The 24,382-nt window shown below is 45.9% G+C and overlaps 2 protein-coding genes across 2 annotated transcripts; one reads left to right on the top strand and one right to left on the bottom strand.

Annotated features, from left to right (window-relative positions):
• Window positions 1-306: 306 nt before the first annotated feature.
• Window positions 307-3,975, top strand: EIF6 (eukaryotic translation initiation factor 6; the record flags this gene model as incomplete). Its single annotated transcript, XM_008937358.1, has 4 exons — window positions 307-482; window positions 1,759-1,935; window positions 2,524-2,705; window positions 3,810-3,975. Coding segments are annotated over 4 exons (545 nt in total), but the record flags the coding sequence as incomplete, so codon positions are not given.
• An 8,573-nt stretch (window positions 3,976-12,548) lies between these two features.
• Window positions 12,549-22,036, bottom strand: LOC103770094 (matrix metalloproteinase-24-like; the record flags this gene model as incomplete). The annotated part of the gene is made up of 5 exons (XM_008937346.1): window positions 12,549-12,965; window positions 14,199-14,465; window positions 15,409-15,547; window positions 16,343-16,557; window positions 21,996-22,036. Coding segments are annotated over 5 exons (1,000 nt in total), but the record flags the coding sequence as incomplete, so codon positions are not given.
• Window positions 22,037-24,382: the final 2,346 nt, after the last annotated feature.

Below are 24,382 nucleotides of genomic sequence, written 5' to 3'. Positions count from 1 at the left end.
GCTTCTATAGAGGAAATTCCTCATTAAAGCATTTAATTGAGAACTTCTGGCTTACTTTAGTTTTGTTGGAAAAGCAAATAAAGACAGTGTCGTTCACCCCTTTCTGCTCTGAAATAAGTCTGTGCTTCATCCTGGATCTCCCCTAACCGTGGTGCAATGTTGTTTTTAAACGCTAACATTATTTCTCTTGAATTCTGGACGTGGGAGGAGAGGGTGGGACAGGGGCTGTTTAATGAGCATCAGGAAAGGAGGAAACCCCACGGAAACATGGTTTGGGTTTGTTTGTTGCTTTTTTTTCCATTTTAGGCAACAGACACGGGCTGTTAGTCCCCAGCAGCACCACAGACCAGGAGCTCCAGCACTTGCGGAACAGCCTGCCCGACTCGGTGCGCATCCAGCGCGTGGAGGAGCGGCTGTCTGCCCTGGGCAACGTCACTGCCTGCAACGACTACGTGGCCCTCGTGCACCCAGACCTCGACAGGGTGCGTGGCTCTGACTCCTGGAAGCTCCCCCTGCACGTGTGGCCGTGGTGGGGCTGCAGTGTGGGGTGGTAGCTGGTAGGGTTGCTGGGTGTAGCTGGGGACAGGCTGTGCTAGCAGCAGAGCTAATGTCCCAGGAGGCTGTGCTGCCTTCTGTTCCCTTTCTCCTCAAGAGAGAGGTCTCAAAATTGGATTTTGGACTTTTGTCTTGGTTTCTGCTGCCTGCCTCTTTCCTTACCTTTATCTTTACTTGTGGATGTGGACCTTGCCCCAGGTTTGGCATGAGCCCTCTTGTTCAGCATGCTGTAGTGAGTGCTCAGCATAGGAGGGATGTGAAAGTATGCTGTTGGGTAAATTTGCTTTGCACAGGTAAAACTGAATGAAAAAAGACTGTAATAAAGAAGATTTTAGTCAGGACTACAGCAGTTGCTACAAGCTGCTGCTGAGCTAGCTGAAATCTGCAACAGTTGAAGCAGGCCGTGGGTGTGGTAGTGTGCTTGTTTGCAGAAGGATGAAGGAAAAATGGAAGGTTCTTCTGTGAAAGTTTAAAGTCAGGGCAGAGGAGACAAAGTTGCTGCTACTTTTTGTTTGAGATCTGATATCTTAATAGCATTAGAAATAGGTGTGTTGTGTGGCTATAGGTAGTGAAGGTCCTGTAAGGTTCCTACACTGAAAGTGTTTGCTTTCAGTTTGGGCTAAAGGTGACGAAATGGGACTTGGTGTTAGGAGTGCAAAGGGCAGAAAAAGAGGGCAGGGGTTGGAGGGAAGGTAATGGTCTTTGCAGCAAATTGTCTTTTAAACAAGTGTAAAAAGTAAGGTCAGATTGCCAGAGAGGGGGAGACATCAGAGTAGTTCACAGTGAAAACCTGGAGGGGAAGGAAGCTCTTAGGGCTGTACAGAAGGATAAGAAAATTTTGTCCCAGCAGTGTGGGACAGAAGAGGCCTGGCTCACAGGGAGTGGCCAGAGAACAGCTATTGACACCACTGATAGACTGACTGCCAGCATCATCAGGAAGAGGGGAGAGGAGCATTGCTCAGCACAGGCGTGGTGTTGGGCTTGGTTTTAGTGGCCCAGCTCAGCATACACAGGTAACTGGAAACATCAGGCCTGTAGAGGCTGGGTAAACGTTCTGCAGTGAGTAGATGCAGTGGATTGTGAAAGTACAGGCAGGCTTCCAAAGGGGAGGATCCCAGCTGGTGCTTGCATGCAGAAATAGCTTGACTTCAAATTCTACAATACTGTTTCACCTAAGACTTTATTCTCTGTTTCTGTCTGCAGGAGACAGAAGAGATCTTGGCAGATGTACTGAAGGTTGAGGTTTTCAGACAAACGGTAGCAGATCAAGTGCTGGTAGGAAGTTACTGTGTTTTCAGTAACCAAGGAGGAATTGTGCACCCCAAAACATCAATTGATGACCAGGATGAACTGTCTTCGTTGCTCCAGGTCCCACTGGTGGTAAGGCATTTCTGGGCTTGTGTTCTCATGCCACTCCCTCCCAGCCCAGTTCTCAGCTTGAATGTTTTACACCTTGTGGGCTCCTAGATACCATTGCAGAGCTGTTCCAGGTGGGAGATGAGGAGGAGACTTGAATGGGGCAAGTCTTAGGAGACACTTTCCCTGTCTTTGCTGAGCCTGAATGAGCTGCCTGGCACCTTCAGTTTGCTTCTGAAACATCTCTCTGCTGGGGTTATTCAAGCTGTGCTGATGGTGACATTGTCTGTGGTCTGGCCAAAGGCAGTGTTTAAAAAAAGGAAGCCATAAAACTCTGTGCCTGCTCAGTTGTACTTGTGAACTCCATAATTGCTGTGCCTTTGTGCTTCCTACCTGCCAGGTCATAGTTCCCTGACTGCTACAGAGTTTTCTCTGCAGAGATTAAAGGCTGCCCATTAATCTTACCTGAACTCTTTGTATTGACACCAGAGATTTTAATCTTTGTAGGAGTGCCAGTTGAGGCCCCCCACTAAAGAGCTGTGATAGGGGTGTGTGGGGAGGGGTGTTGCTGTGGGCACAGCCTGTGAGCTCTCCCTGCTCCCTCTCTGCCAGGCGGGCACGGTGAACCGGGGCAGCGAGGTGATCGCCGCGGGGATGGTGGTGAATGACTGGTGTGCCTTCTGTGGGCTGGACACCACCAGCACTGAGCTCTCTGTCATAGAGAGCATCTTCAAGCTGAACGAAGCTCAGCCAAGTACCATTGCTACCAACATGAGAGATTCCTTGATTGATAGGTAAGGAGGATGCAGGTCTGTGTGTCATCATCATCAGAACAATCAGGATTTTACTATAAAACTAGCTGTTCTGCAATTGTTTTCTGTCTTTAACCCTCTTTCTTTTTGTTGGGTTACTGCCAACAATTGCCTCCTTTTAGAAGGATTTGTCTCCTTGTAGCTTGCTTAGTCCTGTATGAAAAGTGTAAGGGTTTTTTTTGCAGTTATAATGCCTTTTGTGAGAATAGTATCTATTTTGATTTTCAGATACTTTTTTTCTTAGTTATTCAGTGCTTAGCAATGACTCGAATGGATTTTTAAAAACAAATCTTGTTTTAAAAGTTAGAATGCTTTTAAAATACTTTTAGACTTTGCTTGATGTCTTGGCTTTTGATTCTTGTAACCCATAAAATTAGTATTTCAAATGCCTGCTACAACCATTTCTGGAGCCAAAAAGACTTTGGAGCTTGTCTATGATGTCTGCCTTAAATCTTTCTAACTGAAAGCTGCTCCTTTTTAAATTTTTTTTTAAAAGCCTTTCTGTCAAAGGCTGTGTCAAGTTACTTTTTAATGGGAGGCAGGTTTTCTTGTTTTCTGCCTGGAGAGGCAGTGATATGGGACCTGCCCCATTCCTTACTGCATGCAGGTTTTTTTACAAAGTTTAGGTGTATATGTAGATGAATTGTGACTTGGTGGCTGAGTTCTCAGTTATCCTAAGAATGTATGGGAATGGGTTATGGCATAAGGAAAGAATAAGGAATTCCTTGAATGAAGAACCCTTTGAAAGAGTTCTTTGCTGCCCCTTTACAGTTCCTGTATAAGGGCTGATGTCTCTGAGCATAACAGAGTCATAATTAAACTTGCTCTGAGCTTTTCTTAACTACCTAGACCAGGCTGCGTGTACATTTTGCCTTTGCCAGTTTGACAAGTTTGTTGTTCTGGCTAGCTGTTAGCAGCTGCTGGGTCTGCTTCCCTCTCTTCACAGACCTTTATGTTCTAGGAAGGGAAATTTCTACTGGGCCTTTGTAATTGGAGGTTGAGAATTGCCTGTCCTGGTGTTTTGAAATGCCTTCTGCACGTTGTGGCACTCATCTACTAAATCTCCTTTCTGTTTTGTCTTTTTAGCTTGACATGAGCAGTGTTGGTTCCTTCTTCCCAGAAAGCTCCTAAGGAGTGAACTGTCAAGCTGCACTTTGGATTACAGACATCTAGACCTTCTGATGTTTCTGCAGGCCCAGCCCAAGGAAGAGGCTCCAAAACCAACTTCATGTAGTATTTTGTAAACTAGATAATGCACATCAGTTACACATAAGGAATGCTCCCTATCCCTTTGCTGACATTTTATGGTTCTTCAGCTGTGCTTTCCTATTTTGTGATGCTGACTGAGCCCCTTAAATTAGCCCACAATATTTACTTTTGTGGCTCTTGGATACTGGTCATAGAGATGATTTTGCCTTAAATAATGCATCAATGTTGTTCTGCACAGCAGTCTAAGGACTTACAGGGCAGTGCACTCTCTTTCCACACTCTTGCTGAAGAGTGGTGTTTCTGCTGTAGGTACACTTAAGAACCCCTTGTATATCCAATACCAAAACTGTAATACTTGCCACAAAATCATGCAGCAGTCATCACCTGCTCTCCTGACTTGCAGCTGTTCCCACAGGGCTGGTGATGCTGAAATGCTGAGTTCTGGGCAAAACAAGTTTCTCAAAGTCAGTCCAGGGGCTTCTAACAGCAGCAGTGTGTGGGTGCCTCTGGAGCAGTGGTATCTCATCTGTTGTCTGCAGATGCCTGGTGGCACGAGTGCTGCTCCTGAGGCATCTGCAAGAGACAGCTTGGAGAAGTATGCTACTGCCAGTGGCTGGAGCTTGTTCTGCAGGAGTTAACCAGCTATGCTGGGAAACTTGTAGAAATCACCAAATCAAAAAAGATTTAAACCACTTCACCCTGAGTGTCTGGGAGACAAAGGTTAAGTAACATGGCTCTGCCCAGTTACTGTTAGAGACTTGTGATCTTGCTGAGTGAGTGCTCTGCCCTGCTCAGGGCGTGGTGCTGCTGGAAAGGAGCTGTAGATACTGCTTGCTCACTCCTCACGTGCTTCCACCCAGCTGTGTTACTCAGCCAGGCTCTTGAGGAGTGCTGCCCTGAAGGCAGGCAGTGTGGGCAGAACTCTTGGCCCTGGTGCTTCAGGGTTTGTAAACTTCCATTTTTGTTTTGCTGTCTGGATGTTTAGGCAAGTTTTTAAAGTTTTGGTTTATTGAATGTTGCTCCTTAAACTTTTAAATAAAGATTGACATGAGATCATCTGTCATCACTGGAGTCCTGCCATCTGGTCTGTGGAGAACAGTGGCTGAGCCAGGGGCTGCCATTTCCAGACAGCTCACCTTCCTTCTGCCATTGGGGAGGCCCCTAAGCAGCTCATAGCTCCTTGCCACTCCAGCTGACAATTTGTGGTGTTTCTGGCCCCTTTGATTTAGTGGACTACCTTTCTTGGAACTGACTCCAGGTCTCTTCCTCTCGGTGTGTCTCACTAGAGTGAGAGGCTGCTTTCCTTTGACCACCTCACAGGCCTCTGTTCATGGGCATAAATGGCAAAGCACCTGACTGTTGCTGGTGGTGTTAGCAGGCGTTTGTCCTGAGTGCAATGACTAAGGGTGAAGTTCTCCTTTGTGAATTTTGTATCTTTTTTTTTTTTCATTCCAGTTGATAGGGAGGAATCCTGGTTTATATTGATGTGTGCTATGCATTAAAACCTGCTTGGAGGTAAACAAGAAAAATAATCCAGTCTCTGCATTATACAGATCCTTAGATAATAAGGATACTGGTCCAGTGTTGGGGCTTCTGATATGGCAAAGATTATCAGAGACAGACAGCAGGATAGGGTGTGTCACCTCTTAAAAAAATTGCCTTGAAGCTTGGGCACTGGAAGGTAGCAAACATGATGCACTGGTTCAGTTCACTGTGCTAAGGGGTATAGAACAGATGAAAAACAAAGTCAGCACCCTAAACTTTAGGAAAGCAAACTTCCAGCTCTTCAAGGAGCTGCTCACAGGACTCCTTGGGAAGCAGCCCTCGGAGATAAAGGAGCAGAGCAGGGCTGGCAGATCTTCAAGGAGGGTTTCTGTAGAGTACAAGAGCTCTGAACCCCCACGTGCAGGAAATGGGGTAAGGGGAAAAAAGACAGGCATGGCTGGGTCATGAACTGCTGGTTGAACTAAAGAACAGGGTGAAGCTGCACACAGCTGAGCCAGGGACAGGTGTCCTGGGGGGAGTACAGGGACACTGGTTCTCTAGGGATAAAGTCAGGAGGGCCAAGGTGCAGCTAGCGCTGAACTTGGCAAGGGATACCAAGAAAAAGAGGGATTCTGTAGGTATCTAAATCAGGAAAGAAAGGTCAAAGAAGGTGAACCCACCCTAGTGCCAAACAATGGTGAATCAGTAACATCAGAGAAGGAGGAAGCTGAGGTGCTCAGTAACGTCTTTGCCTCAGTTTTCACCAGCAACTCTTCTCAGCCCTCAGGTTAATGGCCCACAAGACAAGGACCTGGTAGACAAAGTCTGTCCCACTGTAAGCAAGGACAAGGTTCACAACTGCCTGAGGAACCTGAACATAAACAAATCCATGGGACCGGATGGGGTGCATCCCAGAATATTGAAGGAACTGGCTGATGCAGTCACTGAGCCACTCTCCATAATATTGAGAAATCGTGGTAATCAGGTGAAGTCCCTAGTGACTGGAAAAAGGGGGACATCCTGCCCATCTTTGGAAAGGGCAGAAAGGCAGACCCTGGGAACTACTGCCCTGTCAGCCTCATCTCTGTGCCTGGGAAGATCATGGAGCAGATCCTCCTAGAAGAAATGCTAAGGCACATGGAGGACAGGGAGGTGATTCAAGAGAGTCAGCATGGATTTACCAGGGGCAAGTCCTGCCTGACCAATCTGGTGGCCTCCTGTAATGAAGTGACTGCATCAGTCAAGGGAAGACCTACAGGTATCATCTATCTGGACTTCTGCAAGGCCTTTGACACAGTCCCCACAACATCCTGATCTGTAAATTGGGGAATCACGGGTTTGGTGGGTAGACTGTTCAGTGGATAAAGAACTGGCTGGGTGGTCACACCCAGAGAGTGATGGACAATGGATCAAAGTCCAGATGGAGGATGATGATGAGTGGTGTCCCTCAAGGGTGTGTGCTGGGACCAGTGTTGTTTAACATCTTCATCAATGACATCGTGGCATCGAGTGCACCCTCAGCACGTTTGCGGACGACACCAACCTGGGAGGTGTAGCTGATATGCCAGAGGAACCAGAGGCCATCCAGGGGGACCTGGACAGGCTGGAGAGGTGGCTCAGGGGAACCTCTGGAGGTTCAACAAGGCCAAGTGCAGGGTCCTGCACCTAGGCTGGGGTAACCAGCACTATCAGTATAGACTGGGAGAGGGTCTATTGGAGACCAGTCCTGTGGAAAGGTACTTGGGAGTGCTGGTGGTTGAAAAACTGGACATGAGCCACCAATGTGCAGCAGCAGCCCAAAGGCCAATCCCATCCTGGGCTGCATCCAAAGCAGCGTGGGCAGCAGATGGAGAGAGGTGATCCTGCCCCTCTGCTCTGCCCTGGGGAGACCTCACCTGGAGTCTGTGTCCAGCTCTGGAGCCCCCAGCACAAGAAGGATGTGGACCTGTTGGAGTGAGTCCAGAGGAGAGCCACAAAAATTATCAGGGGATTGGAGCAGCTCTTGATGAAGACAGGCTGAGGGAGTTGGGGTTGTTCAGCCTGGAGAAGAGGAGGCTCCGGGGGGACCTTACAGTGACCTTCCAGTGCCTGAGAGGGGCTACAGGAAAGCAGGGGAGGGACTGTTCACAAGGGTTTGGAGTGACAGGACAAGAAGTAATGATTTTAAACTAGGAGAGTTTTAGAATTGATATTAGAAAAAACTTCAAGATAAGAGTAATAGATCATTGGGATATACTACCCAGAGAAGTAGTGGAGGCCCCATCCCTTGAGTCATTCAAGGTCAGGCTTGATAGGGTCTTGGGCAACCTGACTTAGGTAGAGATGTCCCTGCTTGTGTAGGAGGTTGGACCAGGTGACCTCTAGAGGTCTCTTCCAGACTAAAACATTCTATAATTCTGTGATTCCTGTCCTTAACAAGGGGTTGTGGGAATTCTGAACTAGTAAGATGGACCTATGTACAAGGAAAAAAGAAGCTGTAATAAAAAAGAGAATTATTAGAAACATAGTTGATCATGAGAGAGGATAAACTTTGTGTTTTAATGGCAAGTCATGTCTTACAAGACCTGTGGAGTTCTTTAAAGGAGTCCACAGGGATATGGAGAAGGTCTGTTGTAATGTCATTAATATTGGTGAAAGGCATCTGGCAGGTTTTTGTGCCAAAGGCTTTTAAGGACTCTGAGAGAGATCCTGTGGAATGAGAGGGGAGCCCTTTTACATGCTTGAGGGTGAGGGAAGAAGTCAAGACTAACTAGTGAGATTTACCAGGAGCTTCACAGGGAGCTCAGCTGGGAGCCGGGGTGTTCAGCATCACTGTCCTGTCTAGGAAAGGCAGGGGATTACTGCAGGCAGGTTTGCCCATGCCAACTACTCTGACTAGTAAGGATGAGGGCTGGCTGATGGGTTGACAGAAAGGTAAATTCAGTGGAATGTGAAGTGAAGCATGTTGTGGCTAAGAATCCAAATTTCACACCTGTAGTCATAAACTCTGAGCAGTGCAAGAGCAAATTCTTGGCCTGAAGGCAGGTGTTTCAGCAGACATGCTCAGTCTTCAGTCAGAAAAGCAAGCTGAATTAACTGGAGTTAATTAGGAAAAGAAAGGCCAAACAAAGCATTATTGTCTGTGAATCCATGATGCATCTTTATCTTGAGTACTATGTATAGATTAGATGCAAGTAATGGTGGCTGCCAGGTTTTTCTGCAAATATTTATTTTTGGGTGATGCTAATCTCCTTTGCTGTTCATTACATTTCGGTTCCTCTGTAAAAACTCCACAGGAAGCCAGGGGAAATGAGTGAGATTGTTACACTGTTAGTGATCCCTGCCCATGAGAACCTGCATAGCAGTGTCAGAGCTTGCACATGCAGTGCCCTGAGGATGAGACCATGAGAATAGCGTGAAAGAGGGAGAGATGACAACTCAAAGGTTACAGAACAGCAGAAATACAAGTAGCACACCAAGCTGAAACTCTTGAGACATTTAAAGCGCTGTGCAGCACTTCACTGACCCTTTTTATGTGCTTTATCTCAAAGGCAGCAGTCTCCAGTGTCAATGCCAGAGGATGCTAAGGAATAGTCAATAAAATCAAGTTGTATGTCCCCAGTGCTGGGCATTGCTACCACAGGTTCTCAGGATTCTTAAGAGTGAAACTGCTCTATGAGCAATTACTCAACTACAAGGGTTACATCCCACAGCTATATCCCACCTTTGCTATCAGGCAGTGGAAGACAACACATGACTTCAGATAATACAAAGTGTTGCAGGAATGATGTGAGGAACTACAGCTGATTCCAGCTGTGCTGGACAAATAAGTCTGATACTATGAGAAAGACAGGAAACAAGCCCTGGGTTGAATGTGACAGGCTTAAGGAGAGTTGACCAGAGGTTCTGAGGGAGGAATGAACATGTGACAAGTGAAGGTTCAGCAAAAATGTCATAGGGTGTGTAGCTTTGGCTGCAATGCTGTGGTTTAACATCCAAACCCTTTTGTCAGCATCTTTCACAGAGATTTTTACAAACCTCAGTCCTCATGATGAGAGCTGGGAGATCCCTTTGAGGTTTAATGATGTTAGGAACTAATCCCTCTTGCAGTGGAGGACCACCTCTGTTCTGACTGTAGTGATTGTGTATCCTAGCACATCTCTAACTTACCTGGAAAAATAAGCCAACTCTGCTGGGGATGAAATTTATCAAAGTAGTCAAAAACTGGGAGGGAAAAAAAGTATGATGTTGAGAGCAATATAGTGTATATAGTGGGCTGCTCACTGGAGGGGCTGCAACTGCTGTGCTTAAGGGAGATGTGCCAGTACTCCCCTCTGGCTGTACAAATGGCCTGTGCTCCAGGGTTGTGTGTATCACACCAGGAGCACACCTACAAAAGCTGCTGGCTTGTGGGACTGGAGTTCAATAAGCACTGCTGTCCCCTGCTCCCCTGTGGTGGCAATATGTCCTGGTGCTGCATTTCTGGACAGGAACTGGAACGTGGCCACTTGTCCATGGGGATGCTTTAGCCATGTGGATGGGAGGCAGATGGAGGTGACATTCTGCTGATCGGGTGCTGCGTGTCTGCAGCATAATACAGGCTCTCAGCAAAGAGCTCAGGTATGGCAGCATTAAGGAACTAGGAATACTGATCTTTGTGCCCAGATCCCAGCCACCCCAGGACTGCACAGGTGCTAATGCTAACAAAAGAGAGGTGACAGTGGTGTGAATGGGACTGTACCTGGGGGAAGCGGGTCAAATACATAAACCCTGCACCAGGAGCAGGTAGAAAAGGTACTAAACTATTTCTGCAGTTGTTTGACAGGGCAGATCTCTGCCGGGGGCTGGACTGTGGCACTGGGCTGCCTGGCTCTGAGAGGCAACACGCAGCTGGCTGAGGAAACTGCTCAGCTTGCTGCACACCCAGCCACCATGTGGCCTGTACAGCTTCTTACCCAGGACAGGGCTTTGAACAGACCTAAACTCCCTTTTGGCAGGAGGAAAAAGCACAAACAAAACCAGACATGTCTCTAGGTTGTCGATGTTTTTTGTTCTGTTTTGTTTAATGATGGCTGTTGGAAGTTGCTTAAAGGTTGGGCTGTCAGAGCCCCAGAAGAGATGGCAGCGTACAGGTGAGCTGATGTGCCGTGTGGCTGTGGCACTCACCATGGGCATCCCACCACATACACAGTACACAGAGCAACACACGAGCAGCGTGTGGGTGGGCTGGCTAATTAGTAGCTCCAATTTCATTTGGTCCTTTCCTCTCCATCGTGAGACGTTATCACATTTTTTTCACTAGAATTCAAAGTTTTGCATCTACTACCTTCTCACATACTTTGTAATATGTTTGCAATATTTTGTTGTTGTTTAAACACAATAAACAGCTTGGTTATGGAAATCAGTTATGAAGGACAAAATACAGTTTGAGACCACATGTAATGCAGTCCTAGTGGGCTTCACTAATAGTATCTATTTGTCTATCCTGCTTCACCATAGCAATATTTGAGCACTACTTAGAAATTCAGAACGCTAACAATCTTTCTGCTTCTTCATTCCTCATCACTGTAATTACTTTTAGAATGTTTGCGCCATCCTTGGATTTTTTTTTTTTTAAATAGATGACATTATAAAGCTGTACTTTTTCTATACTAACTGGACATTCTGTGCATTGCACTTCCATTGCACTGAATAAAATTCAGTTACAGGCAGAGGGCTTACACTAATCTATTCCTTATAGTGAGCGTGCAAAGCAGTTCATGTGCATACATGAATGGCACTTCTGTAAAGGGCTGGACTTCACCATTGCATGAAACTCCTCTCCCACTCTTATTTACCATGGTAGAAATACCAGCATCAAGAAAATGCACTGAGTTCCTGGTTAGGACACAATACCCCAAACAACTGGATAAGCAGAAGCTACTTCTTGTAGGAAGAGACTTGTGAGAAGTTACTAGCCAGAAGTTCAGATATTTACCTAGCCTTGACCTGATTTTTTTATGTCTCTGTCAAATGTGGCTAGTGATGAACTCGTTCTACCATGTAGCATGCTTCCTTTGGTCCTTGTCAAATATTTGCCTGTGAAGAAGTGAGCAAAAACAAAAGCCAGATTTCAAAGGCATACAATGTTTGTAACATCTACAGATAGTGGATCTAGTTTTATAAACAGGCCTAATTCTTACTGTATTTTGACTATTTCAGCAAAATACAATGACGATCTCACTCCAAACAAACATTTCCATTCTCCTGAAATCCAACATACAAATTCCACAATCTAGTTACACATGCCACATAACAACAATTCATCTTTTCTGAACATCTTAACAGGGGCAGAGCGTCGTCTAGGTCTATACATATTTTTCAGTGTATCTGTAGCCATTGGTTCGTTGTTTCTTCCTGATGGGAGCCTAAAACAACATCATAAGACATCGAAATATTTCTTGCATGAATGGCTCCCAAAACATATATGTGTATTCCCATGATTGTTTTTTTAGACCAAATTACTTTGTCTTCACATTGTCCCAATATAGAGCCTGATGTTGCCAGGTAACAGGATGGTGTCTGGTTGGTGCTTCTTGAGCTTCTGCTCTGCACTCTACCTCTTTGAGTGCTTAGTGGTTCCTCATGCACGGTGCTGAGTTGCAGCATTGATTAGTTATGAATGTACAAAACGTCTGACCAGCAGGTATTGGAAAATCAGATTCAGGTAATTTCCTGGATTTTGTAATAAACTAAGATCTTTTAGAATGGTTCAGCATCAGAATGTCTTCTGCTTATGATACTGAATTGTTCCTGTTCATAGATTTCATGATCTTAAGTCATTTATGAGAGAGCTATTAAAAAATGGTTCTGTTCAAAGGTGGTTTAGCTACACTGGAGAATGCTGGGTTTAACAGGTGCAGGGAACTGAAAGAACTTTCCCAGGTCAGTAGAAACATGCCTTGAAGACTCTGATGTTTAGCAGAGTGAGCCTGTGAAGGATGGCACACCAAGACTGACAAAGCAACTGAGGCAGCAAGAAGAAGAGAGGCTCCACACTGCAAGGCTGCTTGTACTTTTTACTTTTTTCCAGTTTTCCTGCTTCTTTCAGTCCCAGGCTGTCCAAAACTTGTAGGTCACTGAAGTAGTTCTGTTTGGTAGGCTTCTGAATGCTTTTTTTTTTTAAATTATTTTTATTTTTTTGTCCGTAGTCCTCATCAGATCAATGAGTTGAAATGTGCAGTGGGCTGTGTCATACCCATTCCTGGACAGGTCTTTTGTAATACACAACATTTTGCTGCACCTCTTTGTTTTTAAACTGGAAGATCGTGTATACCAAGACAAGGATACACAGAGACAAAATGCAAGGGATCACGACTGCGATTGCATTGACAGTGCTAGGCACATCATTTATTGTCACCATAATATCCACGTCGTCGTGGGGGAGGCGTCTGTCTTTGCTTCGTTCAACATCCTTCTGGTTACAGCCCATCCAGTCTTTGAGGATTGATCTGGGGTAGCCTGGCTCCACGCTCAGCCTCTGGTTATCGAACTTCCAATAATCCTTCCCTTTGTAGAAGTAGGTATAAACTAGGAGAGAAAACGGAGAGTATTTCTCACCACACCATTCCCAATGTGATAAGCTGTGCCTGCCTGAGGGTGTGCAGAAAGCCTGAAAGGCTGGAGGGTAGTAGCTGCCTGGGAAAATAAAACACGTTCAACCAGGGCATCCCAAAACCATTGAAAAGGGAAGGTGGTTTTGGAGCTGGGATTTAAAGGAGAGCACCATCCCCCTTGGCCAAGACCAGCTGTGAATAAAAAAAAAAAACAACTAACTAAAGTGTTCTGCAGCAAGTTATTTTTCACCAAAGCTTTTGTTAATATCTGCTCATCATTACCAAGCAATTAATATAACCTGCAGAACATATGTGCCTGGGTGCAATAGTGTTTGAAAAATACTTAAGGTTTCTGTTCACCCAGCCAGAAGAAGCAGATGCTGAATGAGTCCTTTTGGCCACAAAAATCCAGAAGATTTGGCCTTTGTAAAGAAGCAGCCTTCTCCTGGTGCTAATAAAGAGATGATGGTTTGTAATATCCGTTGTCTGAAGTATCTCTCATGCCCCCCAATGACTCCTTTTCCAATCACTCCAAAGTGATTAGGGGTAAAAAAAAAAGAGTGAGAGAGAAAAGCAGAAGGGAACAGTGGTGAAATCCTTGAGTCTCCTGTATCTGTCCTCCAGCTTGGCTGGCTCTCACTGCAGCCCTCCAGCCTAGCCCAGCCCTCCAGCCCTAAATTTAATCATGGCCTCAAGGGCACAAACCCTTTCTGCTATTTCATCAACTGGAAGAAATCTTCAGAGAAAGAAATATGTTAGAAGGAGCTGCTGAAGGTCCAGCCCCACTAGTCGGAGTGTGGCTAACTTTAAAGTCCATCAGGTAGGTTGGAGCCTGTAAAAGAGCGACTGAACTAGCTCCAGGTAAGAAACTAGGAGGAAAGTGTAAGTTACAGCATCCTCACAATCAGGGCCCAGGAAAACTCTGGTAGGAGCTGTTGTGGCAGCAAACCAGAAAAAAAGCCCCCAGCCCCCAGAGCTGGCACTGAGATAGTGTAGTTCAGTAGCTGAGGAGTTACGTGGGCTGGAATGAGGGTCAGGAAGGATCTCAGACTTCTGGTACTCAGAGGTGCCAGTGTGACCCCCTAAGACTTCTGAGACTTGATTCCTATCTCAGGAAATACCTGAAACACCCCACGTCCAACAACCCAACTCCCAGACTAGACAAGCTATTACTGAACAAACAGGCACAATGACTGTGGATACATACAGCCTTCTTTGCTGATAAAAGCTCCCTGTGGAGCCTGAGGGATTCCTCTCCATACAGTGATGGGCTTCGGGTATCCTGGGTCTGTTGCTCTCTTGTCCTCGTTGTACCTCCAGTACCTGTCCCCTTTGAAGAAGTAGGTTTTGCCCACGGGCTCCCAGCGCAGAGCCGTGTCGATGCCTTCCCGGGGCAGGCAGCTCCCCAGCTCCACCAGACTGTGTGGGTAGCCTGGCTCTGCTGTTACCTCTTTAAAAACCCAGTATTTATCTCCTAGAGATGAATGGGGACACAACAAACAGATTTGCCTAATTAGGAGTTGATTTGATATAAATGTAAAATAGCCACAATCAACCAGAGCATGTTGAAGACTTCCAGGCCTAACTGTGAAAAAGCTGCTCCTCTTAATTTTGAACCTGAAACCTCCTGACTTCATTGGCTGCTCCTCAGCTCTTGTTCTGAAAGAGATGTTAAAACAACCCTGTCCCATTCACCTTCTCTAGGCCAGTCATTAGTTCAAACACTTCTCTCATACCCTGTCTTTGCTATTCCTCATTCAGGCTGAGGAGTTCATTGCAAGTGGTCAGCCCATACTTTTTGATCATTTCTGTTGCCTCTGAGCCTCCTAAACTTTTGATATAGTTTATTGAGCTGAGGGACTGAAGTTTCAGCCATAAATTCAGAAGATCAGGCACTGTGGTTTTGTACAGGGGCATGCTGATGTTCTCCAGCCAATCTTCCTTGCTTGCAACTTGCTCTCAAGGTACAGGATCCTGTTCAACCACTGGCACAGTGCAAGGAGCTAATATAGGCCCCAGCATAAGGTTGATCATATTGTCCCTTTAGGAGACAACTGTCCAGAAATGTGGGTCTGTGGTGATCTATATCTGGAGAGGCCCAAATGCCCTGCCAAAACATGTTCAAAGACATAGGCAGAAGATTGACACTCCCTGGGAAATAGGAGCTATTTCTTGTCATCACATGGAAGTCGACTTCCATTAATCAAACCTTTATACAGAGATGGTCCTGGCAAGGCCAGCCCACACTGAACTATATTTTAAGGATATAGTGGATAAAGATCTATATAGTGGCTGCTTGACGTGTCCCCTTGGAAAAGGACAAGGATACAGTATAAATGGCTTCACCATCTTCATGGCATAACAGACGGGTGTGATGTGAGGCAGATGTGGTGGGCTTGGACTGAAATGTACCATACCTTTGAAGAAAACGAATTTTCCATCAGAGCGCTCATAGGCTGCATCAATCCTGGCAGGGAGCCCCTTCCAGAACTGCTCAATTTGCATGGGATACCCCTCCTGCACTCGGTTGTTGCGCAGGCGCCAGAACCAGCGATCCTGAGAAAACCAGAAGCGTCTTCAGACTATTTTCATCTTGCAGTGAAATGAGGCTGGGAGCCCAGCATCAAGCATTGCTAATCCCTGCCTAGGCCCTGTAACCATTAAACACAGAAGTCCTGGTTCAGAATACAGCTCCAGCCCAGCCCAACACTGTCTCCGGTGAGGGAAGCACTTTGTGGGGAAGATGACAGCCAAAAGGGTGAGAAGTTGATTGCTGGTGCTGTGAAAAAGGGTGGAAAGGAGCAGTGGGTTGTAACCCACTGTAATCCATTTACAACCACTGGGCAGAAGGAAAGCTACATGTATTTTGGGAATGGGACCATGGATTTCCATATTCAAGGCACTCTAATGTGGGTTCTTGAGGAAAGCCTCTCCTTCTTCCCTAGCTGTAGATGACAAGCAAGTTTGACTCAAACTCCCCAGGAGCTCCAGGTAGCCTGAGTGCTCCCCAAAGCCCAGAGTTTGATGCATGCCACCTCTGGAGGCAATGGGGCTTAATCCCTGGTTAGGTGCTGGTATTGCTTTCTGGCTCTGCAGGTGTGTCTCTGAGCTTGATAGTGTCTGAGTTCTCTGCCAGTACATCCAACTCACGTTTCGGTGCACAGGCCGCCTGAGTGTTTTCTAAGTCCCACCAGGCACTGTTTACAAATATTACAGAGCCTATCTGCTTATGTTTTCTTGAACAGAGCTATTTTCACAGGCATTTCAAATCTCACTACCTTATACTACTATTAATCTTTTTCAACAATAAAACTAATGACAGACCCATTGGTAAGCAAGAATTCTTAGTACCTTGAAAACAAACATTTCTCCTCTAAAGAGAGCCACGGTGTTAAAGTTGCCATCACAGATGTTTGGTTTTGTGCCAGGAGGAGATGGTCTATCACCCAGTGGAGGGCTGGGAGGTCTGGGCTGTCTCTCATGCTTTCTCTCTGAAGTGGAGTGAATTCTGCGAACAGGAAGGGTCGGTAAAGGCCTCGTTGGCTCCAGGGGCTCAACAGGAGGACCTAGAAGTGAAAAGAAAAGTGTGTAGCAAAGTGGAGAAGTTTGGATTTTCTGTGCTTCCCATGTAGGGTTTTAAAAGGCAACAGGCCAGATGAATAGCATTGTGAAGAGTTTACATGCTCCTGATTCAGAGCTCTTTCCCTAGAAATGGGGAGCAGAATGAGATGCATCCACACATGGAAGATGCCCCAAAATAGATGAGCAGGAAGAACTGAAGAAGAGCCAGTATGCTTTTGTAGGTCTTCCCAAGGAGGCTGGAGCTAAAAGGAAAGAGAAGCCACACCAATCACATTCCCAACTGCAATGAAAGGTAATAACCCTTGAACAGAAATGTTTATCAGACTATTAAAAACAAACCAAACCAAAACCAAACAAAACAAAAACCAAACCAAACCAAACAAAAAAAAAAACCCAACCAATCAAACAAAAAAAAAAAAAAAAAAAAAAACACAAAAAAAACCAACCAACCAACCAACCAACCAAACCAAACAAACAAAAAACAAAACACAAAACCCCCAAAACCTGAGCAAAACCAGAAAAAAGTTAGGGTGTGAAAACCAATGTTACAATCCGAGGGGAACTGCTGGGGAACTTAGAGATTAGACAGCAACCACTTTATGTCCTGGTTTGGGCTGGGATGGAGACAGTCTCTTCCTAGCAGCTGGTACAGTGCTGAGTTTTGGATATAGTGTGAGAATAATGTTGACAGCACACTGATGTTCAGTTATGTTAAGCAGTGCTTATCCTAAGTTTTTTCAGCTTCTTTCTTGGGTTTTCTTTCTTTCTTTTTGCTAATTTTTTTTTTTTTTTTACAACTGTTCTTATCTCAACCCAAAAGTTGTTTTGCTTTTTTTTTCCTTCTGATTCTCCTCCCCATTCCAAAAGGGGTGCCCCAGGAGTCAAAACAAAGCCCCACTGTTTGCCATGGACTAATCCAGACTGTACTGGAAAAGGGTGAAGCTCCAGAACCCCTACAATATATTGATCTGATGGCATCATCATGTAGGGCAACACAGTAGAAGTAACTTTTGAGAAAGGGAAGAAAATAATCCAAATCCTTCTGAGAGCTGGTTTTGCCATAAAACCATAATAATAATAGCAACAACAATAACAATGAATATAGCAAAAAGAGAGAGAAATAAAACCCAAGAAAAGACAAGTGATGCACAGTGCAGCTGCACACCACCCACTGATGGATGCCCAGCCAGTCCCCAAGCAGTGATTGCTCTCCTCCCAGCCAACGCCCACCAGCTTATATACTGGGCATGAGGTCCTGTGATATGGAATATCCCCTTGGGTAGTGCAGGTCAGCTGTCCTGACCATGCTTTCCCAGCTCCTTGTGCCCCTCCTCACTGGCAGAGCACGGGAGACTTGAAAAATCCTGAATATAGGGCAAGTGCTACTTGGCACAGCTAAACATCAGTGTGTTATCAATGTTATTCTCACACTGAATCCAAGTCACAGCACTGCACCAGCTATTAGGAAGAAACTTTCTCCATCCCAGCTGAAACCAGGACACTTTACTATTTAGTCACCAATCTTTGTTTCCAAACACCATGGGATCCCTGATGAACAGCCATGGTAAAGGACCATGCTCTCATTCCTAGAATCATAGAATGCTCTGAGTTGGAAGGGACCTCAGAAGTGCATTTTGTCCAATGCCTCCTTGCAATAAGCAGAGACATCTCTAACTAGGTCAAGCTGCTCAGAGGCCCATCAAATCTGACCTTGAATGTCTCTAGGGATGGGGCTTTCACCACCCCTCTGGGCAGCCTGGGCCAGTGTTTCACCATGTTCACAGTAAAGTACATCCTACTAATATCTAATCTAAATATTCCCTGCTCAGGAAAACCCTTGCCCCTCATCCTGTCACTACATGCTCCTCCCCCAGCTTTCCTGTAGGCCCCTGCAGGTAGTAGAAGGCTGCCAGAAGGTCTCCCCACAGCCCTCTCTTCTCCAGGCTGCACAACCCCACCTCCCTCAGCCTGGCCTCACAGGAGAGGTGCTCCAGCACTCTGACCATTTTTATGGCCCTCCTCTGAACCCTTTCTAACATGTCCATGTCTCCCCCGTGCTGAGGACTCCAGAGCTGGACACAGACTCCAGGTGAGGTCTCCCCAGGGCAGAGCAGAGGGGCAGGATCACCTCTCTCCATCTGCTGGCCACGCTGCTTTGGATGCAGCCCCCCAGGCGATTTGCTCATGTCCAGCTTCTCATCCACCAGTACCCCAAAGTCCTCTTCTGCATCAGATGATGCCCCCTAAAAGCACAGCTCTCCCCTTTGATCCTTACCTAGCTCAGCTTTGAGATCTGCCAAGGCTTCAGGAATGTAAAGAACTATAAAAATAAAGTGTCTTGGACTTGGAGCAGAGGTCTCCTTTTAAAGTGACTCTGCCAGAGGATGAGTTCATTAACAGTTAGTGATAAAATCTGGACCAAGTCTAAAGAAGAGAGGCAGAGCTCTTTTGCTTCTCAGGGAAGCCTATAAGTCAACATGGCAATAAGCAGAAGGGTACTAGAAGTGAGAGCTTTTGGCAAGTTTTTTTATCTCATGTGATCAAATGAGAGTTGACTGTTTGGCATGGATGATGGTTTTGATCTCTTTCTGAACAGTGCTTTTGAAGGGGCTATGCAGAGGGAATGCAGGACAAACCTCCACCAGTGGGCAGAACGAGGGCTGACTTTCACAGTTGCTGTATCAGTCTCACTGGTTTAGGGGTTCAACAGCATTGCTGATCTCTTCACACCAGCAGAACACTCACACTGGACAAGGCTCCTCCTCACAGACTGCAAGAGCTGCTCTGTTGTGGGTGATTGCCCTGCCCATACGCAGAGAAGGAATCTACAAGTAGGATTTACATATCCACAGAGGCTACACACCTGTGGGATTAGATTATGCTGCCTAAAATGATGGTTAGGTGCCCCAGTACCCATGTCAACTTAGCTCTTAAATGGTACATTTTCAAAGGGTTCCTATAATGAAAGAGTGCTTAACACATCCTGAAAGGCTGATTGGGTTGGTGGAACTCCTCACAGCTAGTGACAAGTCATCAGAGAAAACCATCATATTCAAGTGTTACTAAGGTTGTAATGGTAAGAATCTTGTGTGTAGGTTTCATGGCAATTTTGTTCAGAAAATACCACTTAGATAATGTAGTCCCAATTCCTGCAGTACCAGGCCAGAAACCTCCACTCCTGAGTCCTGCAAAGGGCCCAGTGTTTCTGGAGCAGATACAGCACATTTTCCAGATTTCAAGCCACAGAAAATCCTCTATAATGCACAGCAAATTGTTCTAATGATTAAGCCCTGTTACTGCTAAAGACTGTGTCTTACCTATTGACTCTGCATCTTTAGATTGAGTATTTTTGTCTTACTGCTCAACATTTAATCATTTACAGACTGTGATGAAGATGCTTTTAAAATTCTCCTTAATGAGCTAAATAGACCAGTTCCATCTGTTGCTGCAGTGTCTTTGGGTTTTATGATCCTAAGACTTACTCTTACAGCCCTTTTCTAAATTTTTTCAAGTAGAACATTAATTTCTTCATGGTGATTTGTCTTCATAATGCTTGCTGGAAAGACACAGTGTGAAAGGGAGAGATTGCCAAGTCAGGGTGATTCTGCTTCTCAGACACAGCATATGGACAGGAGATACTCAAATCAACAGCAGTTCTGGATTTCCAGAAATAACAATCCAAAACCTCTACACTTTCAAAAGAGAGAAAGAACAGAGTTTTATAGAGACGACCATGAGCAGTAGGATGAGGACATGACAATTTTTTCCCCCACTCTTTTAAAGGAAAGAAGTGTGAGGCAGAAATAATATCTAAAGAAAATTATGATGAATGTGTCTGATGGGTCACAAAGACACATGGAATCTGATAGTAAGGTGCAGAACAGTGTTGTGATCATATGCTGGAAATTTAACATCTCATGCCTGATGGGAGTTATTAAACATTAACTCTCTCTTCACGCATGAGCATCACTTGTATGCCAGGTTATAGCCTGCCCTGCCACTGCTGCAGGGCAGCAGTCGTGTTCAACTCACTCATGTTCAGCTTAAGTGCCCAAAGTCTGTCACAGTCTTCTGTAAAGAGGGAAGTTAAAATAGCACCTGCAACCCAAGGGACCGTTGTAGAAGTTTTCATTAGCCCTAAGGTGCCACTGAAACAGAATGCAGTAAATCTGCAAGGCAGAAGCAGTTGTATGCACTGCAGCCAGGATGGTGCAACTCAGCAAGGGTTCAGGTGAAAGAGATTTTCATTAACTGAAACATTTGCTAGAGCAGTGGAAAGAGGTGACTCTTGGTTCCTGCCAGGACCACCATGGAGAGGTGGACCACCACACACCTGCACTGCTGCAGTGGCCCAGCCAGCAGTGCTGTGTTGCTCTGAAGGTGGCACCTGTCCCTGACAAGGCTTCCCACACATTTTGCAGGTGGTACTGCAACTTACTTGGATGCAGAATTTGTTACTTCACTTACTGTCTTTCCCTGCCAGCCATGGATTCTTCCATGCTATCTTTTGCTTCTCTTCTTGTTTTAATGCATTCTGGGCTTTCTAATTTACCCTGACTGATGTCTTTTCTCCTCTCGTGGTTATATCAATTTGCACTTTTATTTTTAAGTGCTGCCTTCACTTTGTCACTGAGTGAGGGTGGACTTAAAGCTAAAGATGGAAGGTAATTTTTCAGATGTACATGCAAAGAGGAGCACAGACACAACATGAAAATCTTTGGTGCTAGGCAGGCAGAATTTGGTCTACAGTTAGAGGGATGGAAAGCAAAAGCACAGCCTCTCCATTGCTGAAGAAAGATGCAATCTCTTAGCCACCTCAGAGCACAACCTGGCATGAAAGCAGAATGAATAGATCCTACATAGCTTGCCAGTCATTACTATTTCCAGAATCTCACCACATTAACCTGCCTCCAAACAAGAGGACTAAAGGCAGGATATAACAGGTTTATCCGCAGCAGAGATGACTGTGTGAACAAAGAGTTACTTAAGAGATGCTGGCACCTTGGTATTTATTACAGGAATTGATTACAGCCACCACTGCTCCAACTACCCAGGCAGTACTGCATGCAAATCACAGCCTCTATCACTACATTTCCAAGCAACTTCAGAAAATCAGCCAGAGCAAATCTTACTGAGAGAAAAATTGAGTGAGAGAGGCTGTTGCATGTGTCTGCAGTCAGGTCTGAACCCAGTCACCTAGTTATTGTGTGTCTGCACTGGAGCCAAACCCACCCCTGGGCATAGCCTGCAGCCACTTCCACACAGGAAGCAGGTAAGAAACCTCCTGGAGCTGAAAACTACATTCTGGAGGGAAGCAACCTGTTGGGACTTTACAGACACTGTGTGGAGAAGAAGATTTTCTTCCTCTCTATCACAACCAAGGCAAAGAATGTCAAAAAGCTTTTGGGTCACAGCGGATCACCTTCAGAGTGTGACTTCCACCACTGGCACTTAGCCTCCTCCCTTCATGCTTCCTCTGTCGCAGACCATCTGAATACCAAGGTGACCTGTGAAGATAACACAGAGAGAGGGGGCATTTAGGAGCCACTGTGTCGATAGTTGAGGACAAAATATAAAGGTACTGTCCTCCTGGCTATTGACAGAGTGTTCCCTCAACTGCACAACACCTGCCTGGAGGCTCAGCATCTTGTGTGGCTCAGCATCCATCACAGCCAGCTCTGCGTGAGCCAGGCGGCTCTCCAAGCCTGCCCGTGCAGAGGACACCCTTTGTTTCAGCTCGGGGGAGATAATGATCCACCTGCAAACAAAGGCCTGACTTTGTCTTCTTAATATTCACTTCAAGAATAAAACCATCATCCAGACTACAAGCAGATAGTTATGCTTTAGCATAACAGAGAGAAGTTTTTTGGTTGTAAAAAGCTGAGCTGCCTGCGTGTTTCTGCAGGACTGTACCAGCTGTCCAGGTACACAGGAAAGGCTCCTCAGCTTCAAATCAAAATGTTTGATCCAAGTGAGCCAGGGAGAGTGAGAGAAACCCTCCTGGCTGCTCTGCAGACTCCAGGGCAGTGCAGAGGGGTCCCTGTTCATACTAAATGAGCTAGCTGTCAGGGACAAGAGACAGCCAATCCACAACAGCTCAGAGCTCAGGAAGGTCTTGCTTCCATCCCTCACTTGGTAAACCTGTCCACAAAGCTCTTTGCACTTCTGGGATTAGACTTCAGCAGTGAAGTGTTTCAGCTAGTTTGGGCATCCTTGCCACAGTACCCTACAGTCTGCAGAACAAGCCTCAGCACCCACAGTGTACCAAACAGTTGGGTGGTCAAGGTGCTCGTGATCATGACTGGGTAGCAGGAAGGGTTCTGCAAGCCCTTTTCACATAAACAATCTCCTCTGAATGACCAACTGCCACCCAGGTGATAGAGCATTCACCTGGAGAACAAGTGTCCGTGGCTGGAATTCTTGCTCTAAGCCAAAGGGAGTGCTTTCCTGGGCTCTGTAATGAGATGATTCATCGTGCAGTTGGGTTCTCTGCTTTGGGTGTGAGAAAACTGGGTCCAAAATTCCCAGGCTTAGGCAGGAAAATGATGAGAGCTTGGGTCTTTGCAAGATGATCCAGCTGTGGTGCTTGCAGCCCAGCTCCCCTTTAAGAATTCTGACATCTGTTCCATTGCAAAAACCACTTTTTTATACTCAGAGTAGGATGAGAGAAGTATTTCATGCCCAGCCATACATAAAGCAGTGTATCTCCATCAGCTGAGAAATCTCCCAAGAGAGGTGGGCTCCTCTTCAGCTCCCCATTCACCAGAAGGCAGCTGATCAGTGTGATCAGCTCCCTCCTCTCACCCAACTTGTGCAGCTTCAGGGCTGATGTAGGCATGCTGCTCTGTTATCTTCCCACCTTCGAGAGGACGTTATCAGAAAACAGCCCCATGCCTAACATTTCCAGGTCCTGCAGGACAGCAAAGCTTACTCTGATGGTCCCGCTCACAAGGCAGTGTCACCATGTGGATCATTTTGCATCAGGTCTTTCTGCTGTCCCCTCACAAACTATCTTACACATACATGCAGGTTGCAACAATCTGGGATTGCTCCCGGGACCACCGTTGGGAAAAGGTAAGGGAGACTTGCTGCACAGCAGTAATGAGGCTGGAAGAAGGTCCTGTTTGCTCATGGACACTGTGCACTGCTGAATCCCTGTTCCTGGATGTCAGACCTGGTGTTGTCTAGGTCTTTGGCCAGGGGCTGCTGTGGTTTCATGACCATTCTGAACCTTCTCCCTCATGGGATGCAGCATGTACACTGACTGGGAGATCTTCTCTTGAGCTGCAGAAAGGATGTGAGGTTGACACATCCTCAGTGAGATTTGGGATGGCCCAGATCCTTGAGGTTGTCTCCAAGCTTAATTATTTGGTCTATCTTTGAGTGATTAGGAACACTTTCCACTGTGACCTTTGAAAGGGTTGAAGACAATGGCCTGGTTTACTGTCTCCAAGCGTCTGTATGGACATGAGCTTTTTCTGTACATCACCTCAACCCTTCTGCTACCCAGGCATAGTGTCAGGAGTCACTCCTAACATGAGAGGCTGCTTCACAGCCTACTGCAAAAGGGTACTTAGAGCAGGATGAGAAGAACAGGAGAACGAGTGCTGAAGGAAGGCCAGTTCAGGCTGTGTGACAAGGCCATGGCTGAGTATGTCTCCTCTCCCCATCTACCCTGTAGCTGCATTCATCCCTGACTTCAACACTAGGCAAAATTAAGAGGTAGTCAGCTTATCAGGATATCCAGGAGATGTACATAATGGTATTAGTTCCAGTTTAATTCCCTCATGGGCATGTCACTTGTGACAT

This window comes from Merops nubicus, unplaced genomic scaffold, assembly GCF_000691845.1.
Source record: "Merops nubicus isolate BGI_N331 unplaced genomic scaffold, ASM69184v1 scaffold14780, whole genome shotgun sequence".
NCBI classification, from domain to species: domain Eukaryota; kingdom Metazoa; phylum Chordata; class Aves; order Coraciiformes; family Meropidae; genus Merops; species Merops nubicus.
This window is presented reverse-complemented; position numbering and strand designations above follow the sequence as displayed.